The 20,419-nt window shown below is 32.3% G+C and overlaps 1 protein-coding gene across 1 annotated transcript in view; it reads left to right on the top strand.

Moving 5' to 3' along the window:
- LOC100161102 (patched domain-containing protein 3) overlaps window positions 1-20,416 on the top strand; it is a 22,272-nt gene extending 1,856 nt beyond the window's left edge. The window contains exons 2-9 of the mRNA XM_008188487.3: window positions 336-735; window positions 1,868-2,211; window positions 8,960-9,160; window positions 9,513-9,644; window positions 15,505-15,818; window positions 18,017-18,229; window positions 18,340-18,549; window positions 19,155-20,416. Coding sequence (XP_008186709.1) covers window positions 336-735; window positions 1,868-2,211; window positions 8,960-9,160; window positions 9,513-9,644; window positions 15,505-15,818; window positions 18,017-18,229; window positions 18,340-18,549; window positions 19,155-19,901 — 2,561 coding nt within the window. The 3' untranslated portion in view covers window positions 19,902-20,416. The remainder of the gene's footprint in view (window positions 1-335; window positions 736-1,867; window positions 2,212-8,959; window positions 9,161-9,512; window positions 9,645-15,504; window positions 15,819-18,016; window positions 18,230-18,339; window positions 18,550-19,154) is intronic.
- The last annotated feature ends 3 nt before the right edge of the window (window positions 20,417-20,419 follow it).

Raw genomic sequence — 20,419 nt, 5'->3', positions numbered from 1 at the left:
GAAATACAAAAGTCAAATAATAATAAAATATAAAATCGATAAGTCATTCCCTCAAAAATATTATTCTCTATCTTTTTTGTAATAGGTGACTTTACTCTAAGATTACTTAAACGCATAGAAAAAATGATTTTGCGTAAACGCGTTTTGTCTGTGTGGCGCGTGGGCCAGAGAGAGAAAACGAATAGTGCGCTTACATCCTCTTAATATAGAGACTTTAATAATTATGTTTTGAAGGACAAAATAAATTAACAAAATATAAAGGGAATTTAATTCATAATATATATATAATATATATATATTTCTCTCCAATTCAATATTATATTATTATATTTCAGGTCGATTTGGTCGAGTAATTGTTATACCTAAACAAAGCGACACTATGTTATCGGTTGAAATATGGAAAGAACTACGAATACTCGACGACATCATCAGAAATGCGTCGATCACTTGGGGTCCAGAAAACACTGCGTATAAGTATGACGATATATGTGCTCGGTGGATAGACCAGTGTTTCCCAAATGACATCTTAAATCTAGACTACGTGATGAACGACGTGGTCAATGGCAGCTTGAAGCTGACGTTCCCTATCATGTTCAATCCAGTTACGTGGGACGCACACACGTTTCCTGTTTACTTCGGAGGTACTGAAACGGACGAGGACGGGTTGATTACAAGAGTACCGGCGTTACAACTAGTTTACTTTATTACAGCCGATACTAAAGCACAAGATGAAAGGTAACAATGAATAATAATAATATAATACGTCATTTAATTAGTTAGGTTTGTTTTTTACCTAGGTATATCATGTGAGTAGATACTTTAATTAATATTAACATTAATGTCGAGGTTATTAACACTGACAATCATTAAATCGACCGCTTGCGAAATCACAAATGCAATGATAATACCATCTTCGATTTACATTATGATTATAGATTTGAAAAATATTTTAGTTGAATATTGTTTGATATTATGTATTATAATATTACTTACTACATATATTTAATCATTTAAAAAAATATTTAGACTCAAAGTTCGTATACTATCTGTAGAACAATTGTTTTACAATGCGATGATGAACTTTTTTCGAAAGTTCAAATATAATCCACACAGATCCCTACCGAATATATAATGTAAAAAATAAATACAATGTATTACTTAGCGATTTTGTATAATATTAAATTGATTTTCTATTGTTATTAATCCAGAGTAAATTATTAATGAGTTTAAAATATTATAATGGGCACTTACAGAATAAATAATATAGTAACAGTGTATTCTATGGATTTGTAAGCCATTAAAACATATTATTTAATTTTATAGTTTTGTACTGCACTATTGCCTTTAACATGAAAAAACCTATAAAACTCTCGCTGGTATAATATTATGACCTACAAAATCTTAACTTTCGTATTTTAACTTATTATTTATTCTAAAACATATGTTTTTCTAAATTATTTGAAATTAGAAAGTACATTTTACAAAACTACAATTTACATGAGTTTCAAACAGCTTTTTTAAACGCAATTATGCGTATGCATTTTAAGTTGTAAAAATTAGATCAATCATTCGTTCGACAGTACATAGGTAATGTTATTTAGCCAAATGTTGACGAAAAAAATCATAATATTTTACTGTGCCTATATTATCATAGTACCAACATAGTACATTGTCGAAAAGCCTTAAAATATAAACCTATTAAATATTTTAAATAAATAACGGTTCGAGATTACCGATACGGTAGTTGGAACTGTGATGACAGTCACTGCGGATTCTGCGGGTGACAATTATTATAATACAATACCTACCTATATAATTACCTATTGGATCACCACGATGGTAACGAGGGGACTTGGGTTTTAAACAGGGGCTCGCTATGGGAAGAGGCGTTCCTGGACGCGGTCGGCAAGGCCGAAGACTCGGGACGGTTCAGTCACATATCCACGGCGCGTTTTGGGTCCAGGACGTTGGACATCGAGCTGGAGAACAACACCAGGACGGTGGTACCGTACTTCTCGTCCGCTTTCATCCTGATGGCCGTCTTCTCCGTGGTGACGTGCATGATGACCGACTGGGTGCGCAGCAAACCATTGCTAGGGCTCATGGGCAACGTGTCCGCCGCAATGGCCACCATCGCCGCATTCGGTTGTGCAGTTTACGTCGGCATACCGTTCATCGGCATCAACTTCGTGTCACCGTTCCTCATGTGCAGTGAGTAGCCTATACGATCAATAATAAATAATAATATTAGATAGGTAGCTACTCTATCGCTGTCTTATGACGTATCATTTTGTATTGATGAACTATTTTTGGTCGTATCGCGGTTGATCAATGTCTCGGATGAAGAGGTATTATACTTTAATAATGCAGTGCTGCAGTGCTTCAACAAATGTTTATATGGGTCTCAGAGATTCCAAATTATCCTGCGGCGCGGCGTCCCTAGACCATTTTCTAGGGTGGGGTAGGGGGATTCAATCCGTTTTAACTCGATAAAGTTACATATAATTTATACGAGTATATTTTTATAGATGTTTCTTTACATTTAAAAATTTTAGTAAAATTTTACGTTATATAAAAACAAATACAATCAAACCTGAATCATTATTATTTAAAGACAGATTAATAGGTATGTTAATTTTTTAATTAAAACAATTATTTACGCGATGAGCGACTTGACGGCCCTTTGATCTACTCATCCTGCCTCGGAGACTTGCTTATCTCATACCATGGCAGTAATAATAGTCATTTAAATTGTGCCCCTATGGCTAAAATATATTATGCTTATATACGATGCGTGCGAGTCTCACGATTAACCACCTATATTTTCGTTCAGTCCTGGCCATATTATCATGTACATAGGTAATAAGTACAATTATTTACGGTCAGTGTATATTATTAAATATATAGTAATGAGAATATCAATACAATTGGGATAAGAGCTGATTATCTCAAGATAGAAATCCTACTAGTTTTTATGTTTTATAACTAACGAAGTAAAAAAAAAAAACCGGATATACAATTATATTCAGCACAAATCCACAGAATTTCTATCGATTCAAAATATTATACACATAGGATAATATTATTGATTGTTTGTTTCTTGTTTAGTTATTTTTTATTGATGTTGGTACGATAAATAAATTAAAAATAATTGATGGTTGACTATAAATTATGATATAAATAAATATTTATAGCCACGTATGAAACTGTTTCAACGAGGTGGCATTTTTATCCGTAGGGCATAGGTTAGGTTAATCTATAATATCTATATAATTCAAAATGGTTTTTAGCCGTACTTACATGGCTACATGTTGATTTAAATAATATAACTAATGCGTTACATATTATACAAATACGAGTTACAACTTAGTACTTACCGACTAATTTTATCAGATCTCTGAAAATAATATGTAGTTCAAATAGATAACGGAATACATTTTAATTACCCAGATAATGTTTGTTTCTGTAATCACTGGGTTAGTCGGTACCATAAAAAGTAGGCAAGTATAAATTTAGTTTAATTTTCCGTGTACTTTATAATAGCGGTGTAGATTTGAATTATATTATGTTTTTTTCTCATGTATAATAACCGCCAAATTGTGAAAACTGAATCTATTAAGCTAATTTTGATAATTAACGCGTTTTATGTGAACACGTTTTCGAAACATAACTTTAGGTGTGTAACAGCTGTTTTTTGTATAACATATTATCTAGTGGAATATATTTTATGTTATATTTATAAATCTTTACTAATTTTTTTAGTTTCAATACACTAGAATACAATTAATTGTATTGTTCATTTAACTATATAATATTACTATAATATCAAAGATTATTATATTATGTAACTCCATATTCGTTTCCAAGTACATTTTATTTAAATAACTAAAAAGGTATGTCGTACACATTAGTTATGAAAACAAATTCGTTTACTAATATTTTCCTAATAACCTACTACAGACAATTAAATATTCATTGTGTACAATTATCAATCATTATTTTATTTTATAAAAGCCTAAATTGTATTTAAAAAAAGTGGGTAAGTAGATATCGCTCTGCTGTGCAGTAGGTTACAAGTAGGTCATGTATAATAGATTGTATTAAACTTGAATTCAATGATATAATATTACTGTATAAGAAAAACGATTCTGAGCGGAGACAATTTGTCAGTCTGGATATATTTTATATTGTTATTATTTAATATATCCTGTAAGTTGAATTAATATTATTATATTATTATTTTTTATTCGTTTCTATGGTAATACACAAAGCGTTATATAAAAATTAAAATCCCATTTTTAGTGGTTTTTCGGAATATTTCGGTGGTTTTTTCCGTGGCATTAACTATAACTATTGAGAAAATCAAAAAATAACTTCGCTAAAGTACCATCTTGATCCAATTTACTAAAAGATAAGATACTAGGTATATATATAAATCAAAGCACTCCTTCTGGTAGACATTTTGTACACAGAATAAAAAAAAATAAACACCATTGTAAAACCATTAGCTTCCTCGCTCCTCTCAGAATCTAAAATTAGCCTATATTATCGATCGAAAACTATGAATTTGCATAAGAGTCATCCATTGTAGGATTTTGATTTTATAAATAGTAGATTTATTTATTGAGTATAGCTGATCCTGTACAATGTTCACCATGAAAAATAAACACCATTGTAAAACCACTAGCTTCCTCGCTCCGCTCAGAATCTAAAATGTACAATAATGTCAACACTTAATACGTAAAATATGCCATATATTATATTGGTCTTCATACAAAATTATAATATAGGTACCTATAACTCTACCTATGCATATGACTTAATTACTTATTATCAATTTAACTGTAAAACAGTTATTAGTTAAAACAGAGGTTTTTTGTGTTTATTTAATTTTCTAGTGCTTATATAAACAATCCCACAGAGCATTTTAATATTTCCCAACTATGGTATAAACATTTTCAGGAAAACAATATAGTTGTCAAAATATTTGAAAAAGTTGCGTAAATAATAAGGAAATATGTTATTTATATTTTTTGGCCAAGAAATTCGCTTTTGAAAAATATTTTGTAAAAAACATTAACAAAACATTTTAATCATATTTTTTTAAAAACATTTTCATGGAAATATTAGAAAAATATTAAGTCAACATTTTTGTGCAATATTTTATTATTTTATGAGAATAAAATATTTGAACAATATTATCATACAAATATTCATTATTCAAGTACTCCAAAATATTTACAAAATATTATCATTTCCTAAATGTTGTGTGGGAATATTAGAATTCTTAAAACTGTTCATACTTTTCACTCATTACCAGGGAAAAAAATCAAAATTAAATTATAGATACCCGTTTTAAATTGTAAATAAATTGACATAAAGAATACATTTGTTTTCAAAAAATAATTTTACATCAGACCCCATTATTTAAAATAATACCAATAACATTAAATAAAATTAAAAAATCAGATAGGTATGTATTATAATATAAGAGTATATATAGCAGCTATAGCTATAATGAGTACCTATATACCATGCTACAGCAATAAATCATGGCAATATGCTATGCCATTTGTCTATTTGAAATTGGCATAGAGTTGATCATTGTCATAATATTAATATAATTTCATTATTTTAAGATACCTATAACCTGTTTTAATATTATAAATATTGTGTATACTCGTATAATTGTTGGATCGTACAACAATGTAAAATCAACTAAAAAAAATAATAAAAGAAACACGTGACTACGAATAATCCAATGTGCGATTATTAGCCATTCCGTTGTCGTTCGCGGCACCGTTTTATTTGACACACATTCGCTGACATGCGCACATATCTATACCTACAGATAATTTCACTTTTTAAACAGTGAATAGTATACATTTTAACGATAATTAAGATAACATATTATATGGTTTATTTTGTTCTGATCAGTTAAAATTCTTGAGTAGTTTACCTATAGGCTTCAGTCTCTGTATCAGTGTATCCCATCCATGTTTGTTTATTATTTTTGTATCTCATCAACACGCACGATTTTTCTCAAGCGTACATACTTACGGTGTGTACGACATTATAAAAATACTATCGATTAAAACATTTAAAATAGCTCATACCTAGTTAAAGAAATCGATGCGCTTAGCTCAAATTCTACGATTAGTTTTATGTCTCAGATTATCTACTAAACGTAAAATGCAGGTCCTTACCTATAGAGGGGTCCCCGCAGTACATTTTTGATGTTATAAAAAGTGTAAGACTAATAGGAAATTAAATCGTGGCTAATCCGCAGCGCATTGAGTACTGTATAGGTATTTATATCATATAATATAATATAACGATCATTATGTGCGTGACTGTTCTTCCAGACGCCGTTCACTGTTTTTAAGATTAAAATTGTATTCTTTTTTTTTATGTTTGAACGTCTGAATACGGTTATTATATGTCCCGAAACGAAGTATTGTACTTTGTTAAAAAGTAAACTCTGTTCATTTATAGCCTCATCAAAACGTACACACATATTTTGTCATTTGAATGTTTGTATTATTTTACTATATAATTTATACGGAATACTGCCCAGAAGTATTCGTTAAAATTCGATCAGCCGTTTGCTTACATGTGAAATTATATTACGATAAATACCTCGCCAAATCAGAAATCTGTACCTAGTTAGGTACTATTAAAATAAAAATGTATTAAAACGTTAATATTAGGTATAAGAATAGGTACTGCATTGGTATGAATGATGTAATATTAAACTTATGAGTTATGGAAGCGGCGTCGTAAAAAAAAGAGGGTAAGTGGATGTCGATCTGCTGTACAGTAGGTTATAAATGGGTCATTGTATTAAACTTGAATTCAATGATATAATATCATTGTATAAGAAAAACGATTCTGAGCGGAGACAATTTGTCAGTCTGGATATATTTTATATAGTTATTATTTAATATATCCTGTAGTTGAATTAATATTATAATATTATTATTTTTTATTTGTTTCTATGGTAATATACAAAGCGTTATATAGAAATTAAAATCCCATTTTTAGTGGTTTTTCTTAATTTGTCGGTGGTTTTTCCCGTGGCATTAACTAACTATTGAGAAAATCAAATGCTAAAAGATAAGGCACTATATAATATGTAGTAATCGAAGCACTCCTTCTGGTAAAAATAATACAGGATAAAAAAAAAATAAACACCATGGTGTTTATTTTTTTTTATTCTGTGTACAAAATTTCTACCAGATGGAGTGCTTTGATTTGTATATTTAGTATCTTATCTTTTAGCAAATTGGATCAAGATGGTACTTTAGAGAAGTTATTTTTTGATTTTCTCAATAGTTAGTTAATGCCACGGAAAAAACCACCGAAATATTCCGAAAAAACCACTAAAAATGGGATTTTAATTTTTATATAACGCTTTGTGTATTACCATAGAAACGAATAAAAAATAATAATATTATAACATTAATTCAACTTACAGGATATATTAAATAATAACAATATAAAATATATCCAGACCGACAAATTGTCTCCGCTCAGAATCGTTTTTCTTATACAGTAATATTATATCATTGAATTCAAGTTTAATACAATCTATTATACATGACCTACTTGTAACCTACTGTACTGATAAAAAAAAATAAACACCATTGAAAAACCACCAGCTTCCTCGCTCCGCTCAAAATCTAAATTCTCAAAGCAAACAAAACTGATGTACCTATACCATTGTTAACCACAACATCATTCTCGCTTGTTTAAATGTATATTAGTTTCTAAATTACTCAGAAGCTTCTAAGAGAGTGAAAACTAACGCTTCTCTCTCCGTTATGTTGTGTATGGCGTGTACCTATAGGTATATTATAGAAGATAGGAATGTCGTATCCATAATATGTTTTATATCAAAGAGGCACTCTAGCACATATTATATTATGCCTATAGTTGCGAATAATGTACCAATCATGGGCCGGTAAATCATGTTTCAGAGACCGTATATTATGGGCTCACTATTGATTCGTTAAATGTTAAGTGATTGAATATTATGCTACCGGGCAATAGTTTCAAATGGGTATAATACTTAGGTACTGTAGAACCACGCAAGGCCACCCGCAGGGAATGAGCGGGCCACGGCCCCCCACTCATTTAAATAATACCTAATTTGTATAGCAGTCTTAAAGGGCGATAAGGAGGACTGATAACTGATAAGGTGCCACAAAATCGTAAATTTTTTTTTACGATGTGATATAAAAAACAGATTTTATGGTAAGTGTATTATTTTTTCACTGCTCCTCCCCCCCCCCCCCGAATTTCTGCGAGTGGCCTTGGAACCACGCATTTCTAATTGCTATCGAATATATAGAGAGTGTGCTGATTGCTGCAGTAAAGTATATATTGGTGCATACGGGAAATGTCAAATTGTCAAAAAAAAAAAAAAGATATGTTAATAATAATTATTAATCAACATTATATGAGAACCCTGCTGTAATAATTTTAACCATGAGCAGATGGCCCGTTGGCAAATGACTCCTACTTAACACTCCGGACCTGATTGGTTATGAAATACGCGTCATACATTAATACATTATACGCAATGCATGACGTAGTTGTACTTACTATACGTTATATGTTTATTTATAATATCGTTATATATAGGTTCAGTGCTCGATTTGGATAAATTAAAGAAAGAGGACTCAAAAACTAAAAAAAAAATTAGCGTTCCTGACAATGATTGATCTCAAACTAACCCGTGGGGGCTACGTAATTAGAAAGGGTACGCTCAAAATATAAAAAAACAGAAGAGGCGCTCCGTCCCCCCCCCCCCCCAATTCGAGCACTGTAATAAATAAAATGATGTTGTATATTAAGTATTAACTATATTATGTATTGAATATTATATGTAAGTACATATGGGTACCTAATAATCTCAACTCACGTGTATTAATATTATCCTTATCGCACTTTTCAGGTATAGGCATCGACGACACGTTCGTCATGTTGGCCGCGTGGCGACGAACGCCAGTGACCATGGACGTGCCCGAAAGATTGGCGAGAACGCTGTCCGACGCCGCCGTATCGATTACCATCACTTCAGTCACCGACATAGTGAGCTTCTGCATCGGAAAATTCAGCCCGTTCCCGGCCATACAAATATTCTGCTTATATTCGGGTATGTGCCTATTTTTGTAAATCTACTATTAACATTTGTATAGGTGTCTATAATACGTGTCAACAGTCCGTTGTGCTCAGCTTTTTTTAAAGGGGGGGGGGGGGTATTAATTTTTGACTATCCTCTGATCACGTTATATAGCAGTAAATATACTCAATAACTCTCATTGCTTATTCTTCAAATATTTTTTATGAAAAAAATAAGCCAACGGGGCGGGAGGGGTGGAGCACCCTCGGTGAGCACGCCCCTTGTTTGTCGTCATATATAATTACTATACAATAATATTTGACGTTATAATAATATTAATATTATGATATACCTACCTTCGTATTAATATTATTTTTCTCCGCAGGATTTGCCGTTTGTTTTATATTCGTATGGCACCTGACGTTCTTTTCCGCGTGCATGGCTATCGCCGGATACGCAGAGCACAGTAACCGTCACTCCATCACGTGCCTTAAAGTCAAACCGGTGTCGATGTCAGGTAAATAAAATATAATATATTATTATTATTATTGTTATTTGATATTCAGCCATACGAGTGATACTGATAGTGACACCGTTTTTTCTTTCCATTGGTATACACTTCGAAGTAAAACTTTGTTCGAAGCGTGTGTCGTAGTATCCACCGCAATAGTAAAACAATAATACGGCAATATGGGGTGATTTATTTAACGTAAGATACTTAAATACCTACTTTTTATTTCAGAAAATGTTTTTTTTTTCATGATTTTAGACGTTGCCAAACAACATTATTCAAAATTGTTTTTTTATTGGGTTCATATTTTAAGTATTACTCTCACTCTTTTGAGTACCTATACAATTTTAATTTCATATTCCGAAGAAGCGTATTGTTTGGAATATTTCGACCTATTTAATGAAATACAATTTTTACATTTTTATAAATCCAAAAAATATTCTGTTTAGGAATAAAGAATTTAAAATTCTGTACATTGTCATTAAAAAACAAAAAATATTAAATGATTACGATAAAAAAAAAGTATAATTCATTTTTTTTGAAAGAATATTGTCAAAAACTTAAAATTATGTAAAACATTATTTCCAAAAACGTTAGTAGTTAATGAATTAATAATAAGTGTCAATCTGCAGTCATCATATCAATGTACCTATATCATTAAATAGATGACCCGATTGATAACACGCAGCTAACGATTATTATACCAACTCGATAATACAACAAATAACAGACCTTATTACAGTGTGGGCGGGTAAATGTGAATAAGACAAAAACACTACTTTTCAGGAAACAGGAATAATGTTTCATATCTGTATTGTCCATAACGTCTGTTTCATAGATCATTGAGATTAAGAATAAATCAAATATTTTTTCTATGGAAACTACGTAGAACATTTTTTTATACGATAGCTATATAGGTAATAATTGAAAATTAGTTAAATTTATTTGGGTATTTTATTTTGCCCACGCACCGTTAAATTAGTTAATTTAATAAATAGAAATAGCTAGTATTGCTGAATTTACTTACTTCTAAAATAATAATAGATTTCGTATCATATAGACCAGCGTCTCCACTACACGCAACCCCGCTGGTCACATGTGGCCCTTTAACACATTTTGTATGGCCCACGCTAAAACTGCATTTTACATTCTCCAAAATCCAACATTCTCACTTATATTAAAATAATATTTTTTAACTGTTATAACTCGGAATCTTGACGCCCGGGTCCCAGGGAAAAAAATACGACTTCGGTCAATAGTATGAGCAAATTTAAAATTATTTCTGCATGCCGCAAGTAATTTAAAAAAATAATATTTTGCGCTTTCTAAAGTCCTAGTGAGGACTGCTGATATAGACAATTCGAACAATAATTATTATTTATAAGTTATACCCATACACGAATGACAAGTTGTGTGAATTCATAGTTTTGAAAATTTGTACGCACATATGGCGATTCTTTTGCCTTTTCCTTTTACTTGATGCCAACTTTCAAACTCCTTTCTCTTTATTCTGCCGATACATTATTAATTTACTACCCTTCAGTTTGTATTCCTGTGTTATTTTTTTTCATAAGCGTTCCAACAATTAATGTACCTATTATACTATTACAATTTATATGATTCACATTTTTAGTACTTATACATATATGTGGCTCCTTTTCCAAGTTTTTTATGTATGATTTTTTTACTGCCATTTATTATTTTGTATGGAAAAAACGCGGAATTTATTAAGTGATTATCAACCATACAATAGAAATTAAAAACAATTGAGAAAAAATGTTGTTAATGCATTATGACCTTATTTTTTTTTCAGAATATTCCGAAATTAGGTTCACTAACCTGTTGTTACTAAAGGTAGTTAACCGGTTTGATGACTCTATATAGTTTATAATATTAGTACATTTCTATATAAAATTGTTTTATCATTTTTTTCGAAGTGTAAAATTTAAAGAGTGATAGGTATGCTTTGTATGATTCAATAATTTTCAATATTTAAATTAAGTGAGTTCTACTTGTACCATATTAAATATTTTAACAATAACACACTATATACCTACGTAAATATAAATTATTCATATATGGGTAGACGACAGTATTTTGAGTGGGCTTTCGTTGGGCTGTAGGGTGTGGATTTTAATAACATTTTACGAAAATTATATTATCTTAATTATATTTTAATTATAATAGTTGTATTTTTTTTTCATCATTTAAAAAAATAATAATTAATACAAATATCGCGTTTTCTCAGTTATAATAATTACCTATATTATAATATTTTATTTTATATATTATTATAACATTATAAAGAATGACTAGATTTAATTGTAAGTAGAACGTATATATTGGTTGTATACAGTGAAATACTGTAATACAATTATAAGGGACCACTGAAAGTGGATTTGGTACATTCTATAAGTAAAATGTATAGCAATAAATACTTTAATTACTTTAATTGTATAAATAATATGTGTTATACATTTTCCCAATAAAATAAGAAATATATATCTACAAATATCGTATAAATTGGTGGTACACTGGTACCTATATATATACATGTTTATATACACGTGTGGGGCCGTGCAGTCGCGGATTAGTTGATATTCGATAACAACAATTAATATTATGAATCTCAAGAGTCAAGAGTATAATATATTTTTTTTATTAATTTATAATATATAGGTATAGAATATTATGGTATATACCGTTATATGTATTACACCTATTAAGTCTGCGACGACTACCTACACGCGTATATTATACGGTTGGCCTTGAAATGCGCGACACGTAAATATAGTGCGATGACCGAAGAAAGTCGCGGATCGAGCGGATATAAGCCGATCGATTCTTTGATTTGACGATCACTCAAAAAGGAAAACAAATTAACAATATACCAAAAATAAATAAATCGCTTTCAGCGTACAGTATTATGTATCATAGCGTATTAGTGTGTATAGTGTTTAGTGATAATATCGAACAGAACATAGAATTAATAAACCACCTGTTCCGTGTGCGAGGTATAAATAATACTATAATATAATTATGCAGTTATCTTGGCCAGTGCAAACGTTTTAATTGGACCGTTCCGACTCCCGTTATACAGACAATATGAAGTATCTTAAAAATTATACTGAAAAAAGTGTTTGGTTAGGTGTTTCAATAATTTTTCACAGACACTTTGCATTATTTAAATTTAAGTGTAAATAATAAATATATGTATACCTATATTATAATCTTGTTATTTATACCTATAATATACGGAAATTAAAACATTTTGATTTTTAAATATAATAGTTGCCCATATATGTTATGAAATGTAGACGCCGGTAAATACTGCATTAGGTTTTATTATTTGATATTTCTATATAGAAATACATATAGTTTTTCCGGAAAATTTTAATCACTAGGTATATAAGTACAGTAAATTATATTCAGCTTAAGATTTATTTAGTCCAGTGAATAGAACCTAATCGAAAAGAACCGGTTCCGGTCTTTGGAACCACAAAAACCATAAAATATTGGGAATCAGAACCTAGCCGAAATCTATATTTTCTAATGAAAAATTATCTCGTTTACAATGATTATTCAAATTTTATTTTTACTTCCGTATTATTTTGAGTGCTTTGATAGACTAATATTATGGTTATTCTGAGTCAGTTATTTCTCAGTAAAAATTTAAAATTTTAAATGGTTGCTCATATTTATATTTTATTTAAATGTTATAAATATACATTATTATTTTACATATGCATAAAAAAAACGTGGAATCATGTATTGCTAGTTTTAACTAGAATCCTAACCTAACCTTAACCTTAATGTATATTTTTCAAAAAATGTAACCTTTTAATGAAAAATATTAAGAACCAAAACCAAAAAAAAAAAACAAAAACAAAAAGTACCAATCCCTAATTTATTTCTTCGACATTTTTTTTAAATTGTAATTTTCTTTTTTAAATTCTATCAACCATACATTAAAGGAATTTTCGTATTTGTATGGAGCCTTACTCCAAAATTAGTTTTCGGTAAATTGATAGTTTTATTTTATCTTAGATGGGATTAATGGTTATGATATCAGCTTGCGGACTACATGGTATCGATTTATCTTCCAAGCCCGAACTAAAGTACCTACCTATTAGGATAAGATAGCTTAGTCGTTTAGTATCTACCTATATTAAAAGTTCGGTATTACGATTATGCTAGGTGATTACCAGGGCTCAGATTTAAATTCCCTAAAAATATCAAAAAAATGCATTTAACATGTGAAATTGTGAAAGTACTCTTATAATTAATATAAAAATATAGAAAATTACATTTGTATTAGACGTATTATTGCACTGTACAATGAGAATTACATTTGACCTGAAGATTACCTGATGTTATATGGTTGAAAATAAAAATGATTTATATTATGTTAAAACCCCAAAACAGTATTGTGTGGTTACAACATGGAATACTTGAAATACATTAGTAGCTTGGAAAGCATCGAGTAAGACATTCCAAAAAAAGAAGATGCAAATACATTGAAATCCTAGCCCTAATGATGACAATTTTTTATTATACTGTTTAATTACGTATGCAATATAGTTATATACATTTTGGAAAGTTATGTTAAGCGATCGTCATTCGTCATCAATGATTTTAGTAGGTACGCTGCGTATATGTGGTATATAATATTATATGGCATATTATGCTTAAATAAAATTGTAATGTCACACGTCTACTGGACAACCGGCAAGCGGTTATACGAATTATAATATGATTCTCAAAAATTTCCAAAAATTTTGTTTTTATAAATTTCAATCGAATAAAATGTTATGCGCGTAACGTATCATTATATGTTTGAGCTTCTATAGGTACATACGTACACTGCTTTTCACTTGTCATTACAATATATATATATATATATATATAGCCACTCTACAATTATAGATACATTATTTTAGAGTTGATCGTACAATAAACATAAACATATATTATATTATATATTGATAGCCGGTATAGTATTGTGAGGCGGGCATAGAACGTGTGCGCGTGAAAAAATATTATCCAGCACACCACAATAATAATATATCATCGCGCGTCACTATACTGTAATTTGAATGCGTTTATAAAAACGGGATGTCCGTACGTGAAGTTTGTACAACCGCAAAGTGTATAGTTTTTATTGTACGGCATGTGAATAGTGTGATAATAATATAATATATGGAAGTTGTCGATAGACAGTGGTAGGTAGATACGCGCCTATAACACAGGTCATATCTATATATTATTTTTAAATTTTCACCATATACGTTTGTTGTACATTCTTTTATACGAATCGTGTAGGTACAATGTACATAATACAGTATTAGATATTATAAGACAGTTAAAATTCGAAAACAAAAAATAATTTACCGTTTTAAAATAAATATTAAAATGGTAGGTACAAGTTAACGTTTTTCACCTATATTTACAAAATTAAATAGTCGTAACTAATTATATTTTACAAAACACTATTATTATAATGGTTGCTTTAAAATGTAACATGCGTATAATATTATATTATATTTCCCCGTTACTGCTATGACCTACCCAAAAAATAGTAACCTACACTACATAATGTTCGCTAATCTTATAATTTACAAAATGCTAATTTCTACAAATGTCTTAATAATTTTGTTTTTTCTTCGATTTCCAAAACAATTATAAGACCAACACGATATTTGTTTTTTTCTACAAAAAAAATAATCGTTTGACCGGTTTGGGGGCGGGTATATCCCCCATACACGGAACTTTTAGAACATGGTGTAGAATCACGGCAGTTTAATACTGGCGTATACCTTAACCGCGCTTTCTGTGATATTAAACATCTGTATGATTTACATTGCAGACAAAGAATCGTGGTTGTACAGAGTGTTCTGTTCGGGTGGAGTGAACCCCAAGGACCCTGGAAATCCACGGGACAACCCTGACAACGCGATAATGGTTTGGTGTCGAGACAGTCTAGGATGGGCGTTGAACCAGTGGTACGTGAAGATAATGGTGCTCTTGGTGTTCGCTGGATACCTGGCGGGTGCATTGTACGGCACCACCACCATCCAAGAAGGACTACAGAGGAGAAAGCTGTCCAGGGCCGACTCGTACTCCATAGAGTTCTACGACCGGGACGATTTTTATTTCAGAGAATTCCCGTACAGAATCCAGGTAGGAATAACATAAATTTCATACATGTATACTATATCGACAATCGACATTAACATATTATAATATGTTATTATAGGTATAGTTATACCTACATTTATAAACCTTTATATTATTATATAAAGTATGAACATTTAGGTATATAACAGAATTCACAATCCAATCAAATGTATTCATAGGTACTATTTAATACAATTCACGCTTGATTCCGTTTTATCTGTGAAAGTTCTTTTACGCGTTTTATTAAAATTAATAAATAAATTATTACTATTATTGGATATTATTTGTTATATTAGGTATATGTATTTAGGGCTTTTCGACACTTAATATTTTAGGGGGTGCTAAAGTTATAAGAAAAAAATATATAAAATGACTATAAACTATAAAATATAAATTATTGAAATTTAAAACTATTTGGTCTCGCGGAGTACCTACATATTGTGGCCACTTGTCATCGAGATCCTTGTCATCGAATTCCTTAGGAATTTATTGAAATATCAGTAGGTACAACAATGAACAGTGTACAATACAGTGTACGGATATACAATTAACTGTATTTTATTAGTCCGTAATTAGGTAATACTGGGTGTAACCTATAACCTCATGTACTAATAATTCAAGGTTCCGGTTGACTAAAATAATATATTCACGTGACGGCGACGCGTGTCATTTAATATGTTATATAGATACGATGAGGGACGTTTGTACCGATATAGTTATAACTTATAAATTATAATTACGCGTGCGTGGTTGTAGAAGTAAGAAGAAAACGATAATTTTGTCATCAATGTCGACTTGTTCAAAAAATCTTTAAAAAAAAAAAATGTCAGGGTTGAAATTTTTAAAGTCAAATCCTATATAACAACACCACGGAGTAGACGCGTGTACCATGTTATTAGTAGGTATATTGAATAAACGACCGCGAGTAGGATTACAAATATAAAATTATAGTGTTATGATTTGGTAGGTAGTTTGGTGTTGTATAACCAATAATGCGCATTCTGCAGAAATACTTCAAAAAACCGTTCGGCAAAGAAGCCGTGGAACTGCATCAGACAAATATAATAAATAATTCCGTATAGTTCATAAATATTAGATACATACAATAATAAGTAGGTGAACAATGGTGATTGGTGACTCAAAGAACAAGATATTTTTTTCGGTCTTTTATCTTTGTTTTTCATAAAATTTAAAAAAATATCTTTTGAAACTTCGGTTCACCCCCTATAATAACTACTTTGTTATTGATTAGCTTTGCAAAATTGTTTCTATTTACTTGTAAAATACTGGCACTATCCAAAACGACCAAAACTTGTTTTAAAAATTGTAGGTTCACGTACGTGTAATAGAGATCAAAATTTGATCTCTATGACATTAATATAATATTATATTAATATCGTACGGAAAAACCATAAAACATGCAGTCATTAATGAATCCATTTCTTAACGGATAATTGGAAGTTCTTTTAAAGATCCCACTGTAAAGTGGCTCAAGGCCTGATTTCAATTTTTTTGTTTTCAATTATTTAAAAATGCAATTTATTTAGTAAAATTGTACTTAAAACGCAATCGACATAATATTATAGAATAAATATTTTAACGTTTTGGTTTTTATCCGCTTTACAAGATAATCTCTTCATCTTTCTAAAGAAAAAATTTAAATCTGTTAAGAAATGACTTTACAAAAAAATGCACGTTTTGTGGTTTTTCCCATAATATTCTGAAAATTGAAACTTGATAGACGTCTGTTAACCTTCTTTATGACGATATACGTATCACGCGATAAAAACAACTGTACATAATATTATTGTGTCTGCGAAAACCGGATGCACTGTATAATTAAACTACCCATATTATTACTCAGTACCCTATACATATTTTCGAATTGTTTGCGGGACATGAAACTAGATTATTGAATCTTCAATCTCCCGCAGACAGAATTCTAAAATATGTATAGCTGGCCATAGGGTATACTGAGTAATGTAGGTAACTGAGTATTATAGCTAGAGTGTATCAAGTTTTTGCGGATAGACGTCTGTAGACGGTACATTGGGAAAGTTTTGTTATCAGCTGTTAGAAAATATCAGTTAATTAAAAATTTCAAAATTAAAATAGAAACTACAAATAATACAGCTATATAGTAGTATAATAGAGTATTTATAATCAATGATAATACTAAAATATGCATATACCATTTTCAGGTAATAATTGCCGGGGAATTGGACTACTGGGATGTGGACGTGCAAAACGAAATAGAGAATTTGACCAAGGCTTTCGAGAATTCGACGTTCATATCTAGTCCACTGTACACCGAGTCTTGGGTACGGTCGTTCGTGAATTACGTGAATCGAAACCAAGAGGAGCTCAACGTGACCATCGACACACGTGAAACGTTTTTGCAAACACTGAACGACGTACGTATTGAACGTTTCCGTATTATATATTATATTTATATTTTTTGGTTTCGAAAAGTCGACTTGGGTAGGTATTTATATCGCATTGTCTTGTTTTTACACGCTTTTAGCTGTGGCTGTTCAAACCGAATCCATTCTCGTTGGATGTTAAGTTTAACGACGACGGTACCAAAATCGTGGCTTCTCGATTCATGATACAGGCGGTAAATATTAGCGACGGAAACATGGAAAAAGACATGGTGAGAGAACTGCGGAAAATCGCGCACGAATCTCCGTTAAACGTTAGCGTTTTCCATCCATACTTCGTATTTTTCGATCAGGTAAGATTATACGCATTATAATAATATCAGTATATCACAATTATACCATTAACTGTACAAACTACAATATTATGTTCACGTAAAAATAATTTTAAATTATATAATTGTTTGCCTCATAGACAATACGCATAACCAAACGTCCAGACGTGTAAAATGTCTTCGCTTCACACAATTATTATGATTAACCCGCAATTATAAATACATTTTCAAATTTTCCATAACTCATTAAATGATTACGCCAATGGAAACGTGGCACCGAAACAATATATTTTCTTAGAATCAAACATAGGTACTTAAAGACTAAAACAATCAGATTTGTTTTGCGTCAAGTGCGTCGGTGTGTCCTGGCATTTGTTGGCAAATTTTATATTGTTTTCGGTGGGATTTGTTCTTATTTTAAACGGGATTCGGAAGCAATAACAATACCAACTTTACATAAATACCTACTTGAAATAATAGCAATAGCAACTTTCTACAATAAAAAATCAAACCATACGTTATATTATTGTATAAAAAGTTTTCAAATACATCCACCTGTTGTACCTGTCCATACCAACCTGTGTAATGATTTTTTTTTTTTTTTTTGTTGTCTGCGTCCCGCGCAGTTCGAACTCGTAAGGCCAACTTCGATCCAGTCCATGGTGGTGGGCGGGGCTACGATGATGCTGATCTCGTTCCTGTTCATACCGAACGTGCTGTGCTCCCTGTGGGTGGCCTTCTCCATCGTGTCCATCGAGCTGGGCGTGGTCGGCTACATGGCCCTATGGGGCGTCAACCTGGACACGATATCCATGGTGAACCTGATCATGTGCATCGGGTTCTCCGTGGACTTCACCGCGCACATATGCTACGCGTACATGTCGTCCGGGGCGACGCGGCCCGCTGATCGGGTCCGGGAGAGCCTGTACGCGCTGGGCCTGCCGATCATGCAGGGCGCGATCAGCACGGTGCTAGGAGTGTCGGCCCTGATACTGGCCGGCAGCTACATATTCATGGTGTTTTTCAAGATGATCTTCTTGGTGATAGTGTTCGGCGCCCTGCACGGCATGATCCTGCTGCCCGTGCTCCTGTCGCTGTTCGGCCCGGGCGCGTGCGGCGGTGGGTCGCGGAAAGCTCGCCGCCCGTCCACCGCGGCGGACGACTGCAGCAAGTCGGCGGCGCAACTGGCCGGCGGCAACAACAACGGCGCCGCCCGCGGACCCGTACTGCATACCGCACCCGTCGCTGCTGCAGCCAGACTTTGGCGAAGTGGACAGGCGGTACCGCGGCGGCGTGTCTGCCAACAAGCCGTACGCCGCCAACCCGAGGCCGGACAAGGACATGGGTCTGGGCACGTCGGAGGACTCGAGTGAGAGCAGTTCGTCGAGGTCGCAGCGGCGCCGGTTGAGGGAGGCTGCGGAAGACGAGGCGCAGCGCCGAAAGTACCTGGACGGCTGGCGGAAGGCCACGGGCCACTCGATGCCGATGACGCCGGCCAGGCCCGCCGGTTACGGGCCGCCGGCCGCCAATAACGGCACCGGTTACGGTCAACGGCATTCCGCCGACGGTTACTACAACAGTCGGTCAGCCGGGCCAGGCTATCATCGCGACGAACGACAGTACAGAAATGACGGCCGATATCATTAGGACCTGACTCGGGCGGCCATCGTGTGCCCGTGTGCGATCCAACGCTTTCGGTATTTCCTAATACGACTCCGAGCCAAACGCCGTGGATTTTTTTACAAAACACGACGGTTTTGTGTTTCGTGTAAATATAAGTTAACGTTGCCAGTGATTTCTCTTGGGCATAATATTATTATTGCACAACGAGAATGAAATATTATAATATAATATTATAAATGAATCAAACAATAGATGAGGGGTGTTTTTT

The sequence above is a fragment of the Acyrthosiphon pisum genome, chromosome A1 (assembly GCF_005508785.2).
Source record: "Acyrthosiphon pisum isolate AL4f chromosome A1, pea_aphid_22Mar2018_4r6ur, whole genome shotgun sequence".
Taxonomy (NCBI): Eukaryota; Metazoa; Arthropoda; class Insecta; order Hemiptera; family Aphididae; genus Acyrthosiphon; species Acyrthosiphon pisum.
This window is presented reverse-complemented; position numbering and strand designations above follow the sequence as displayed.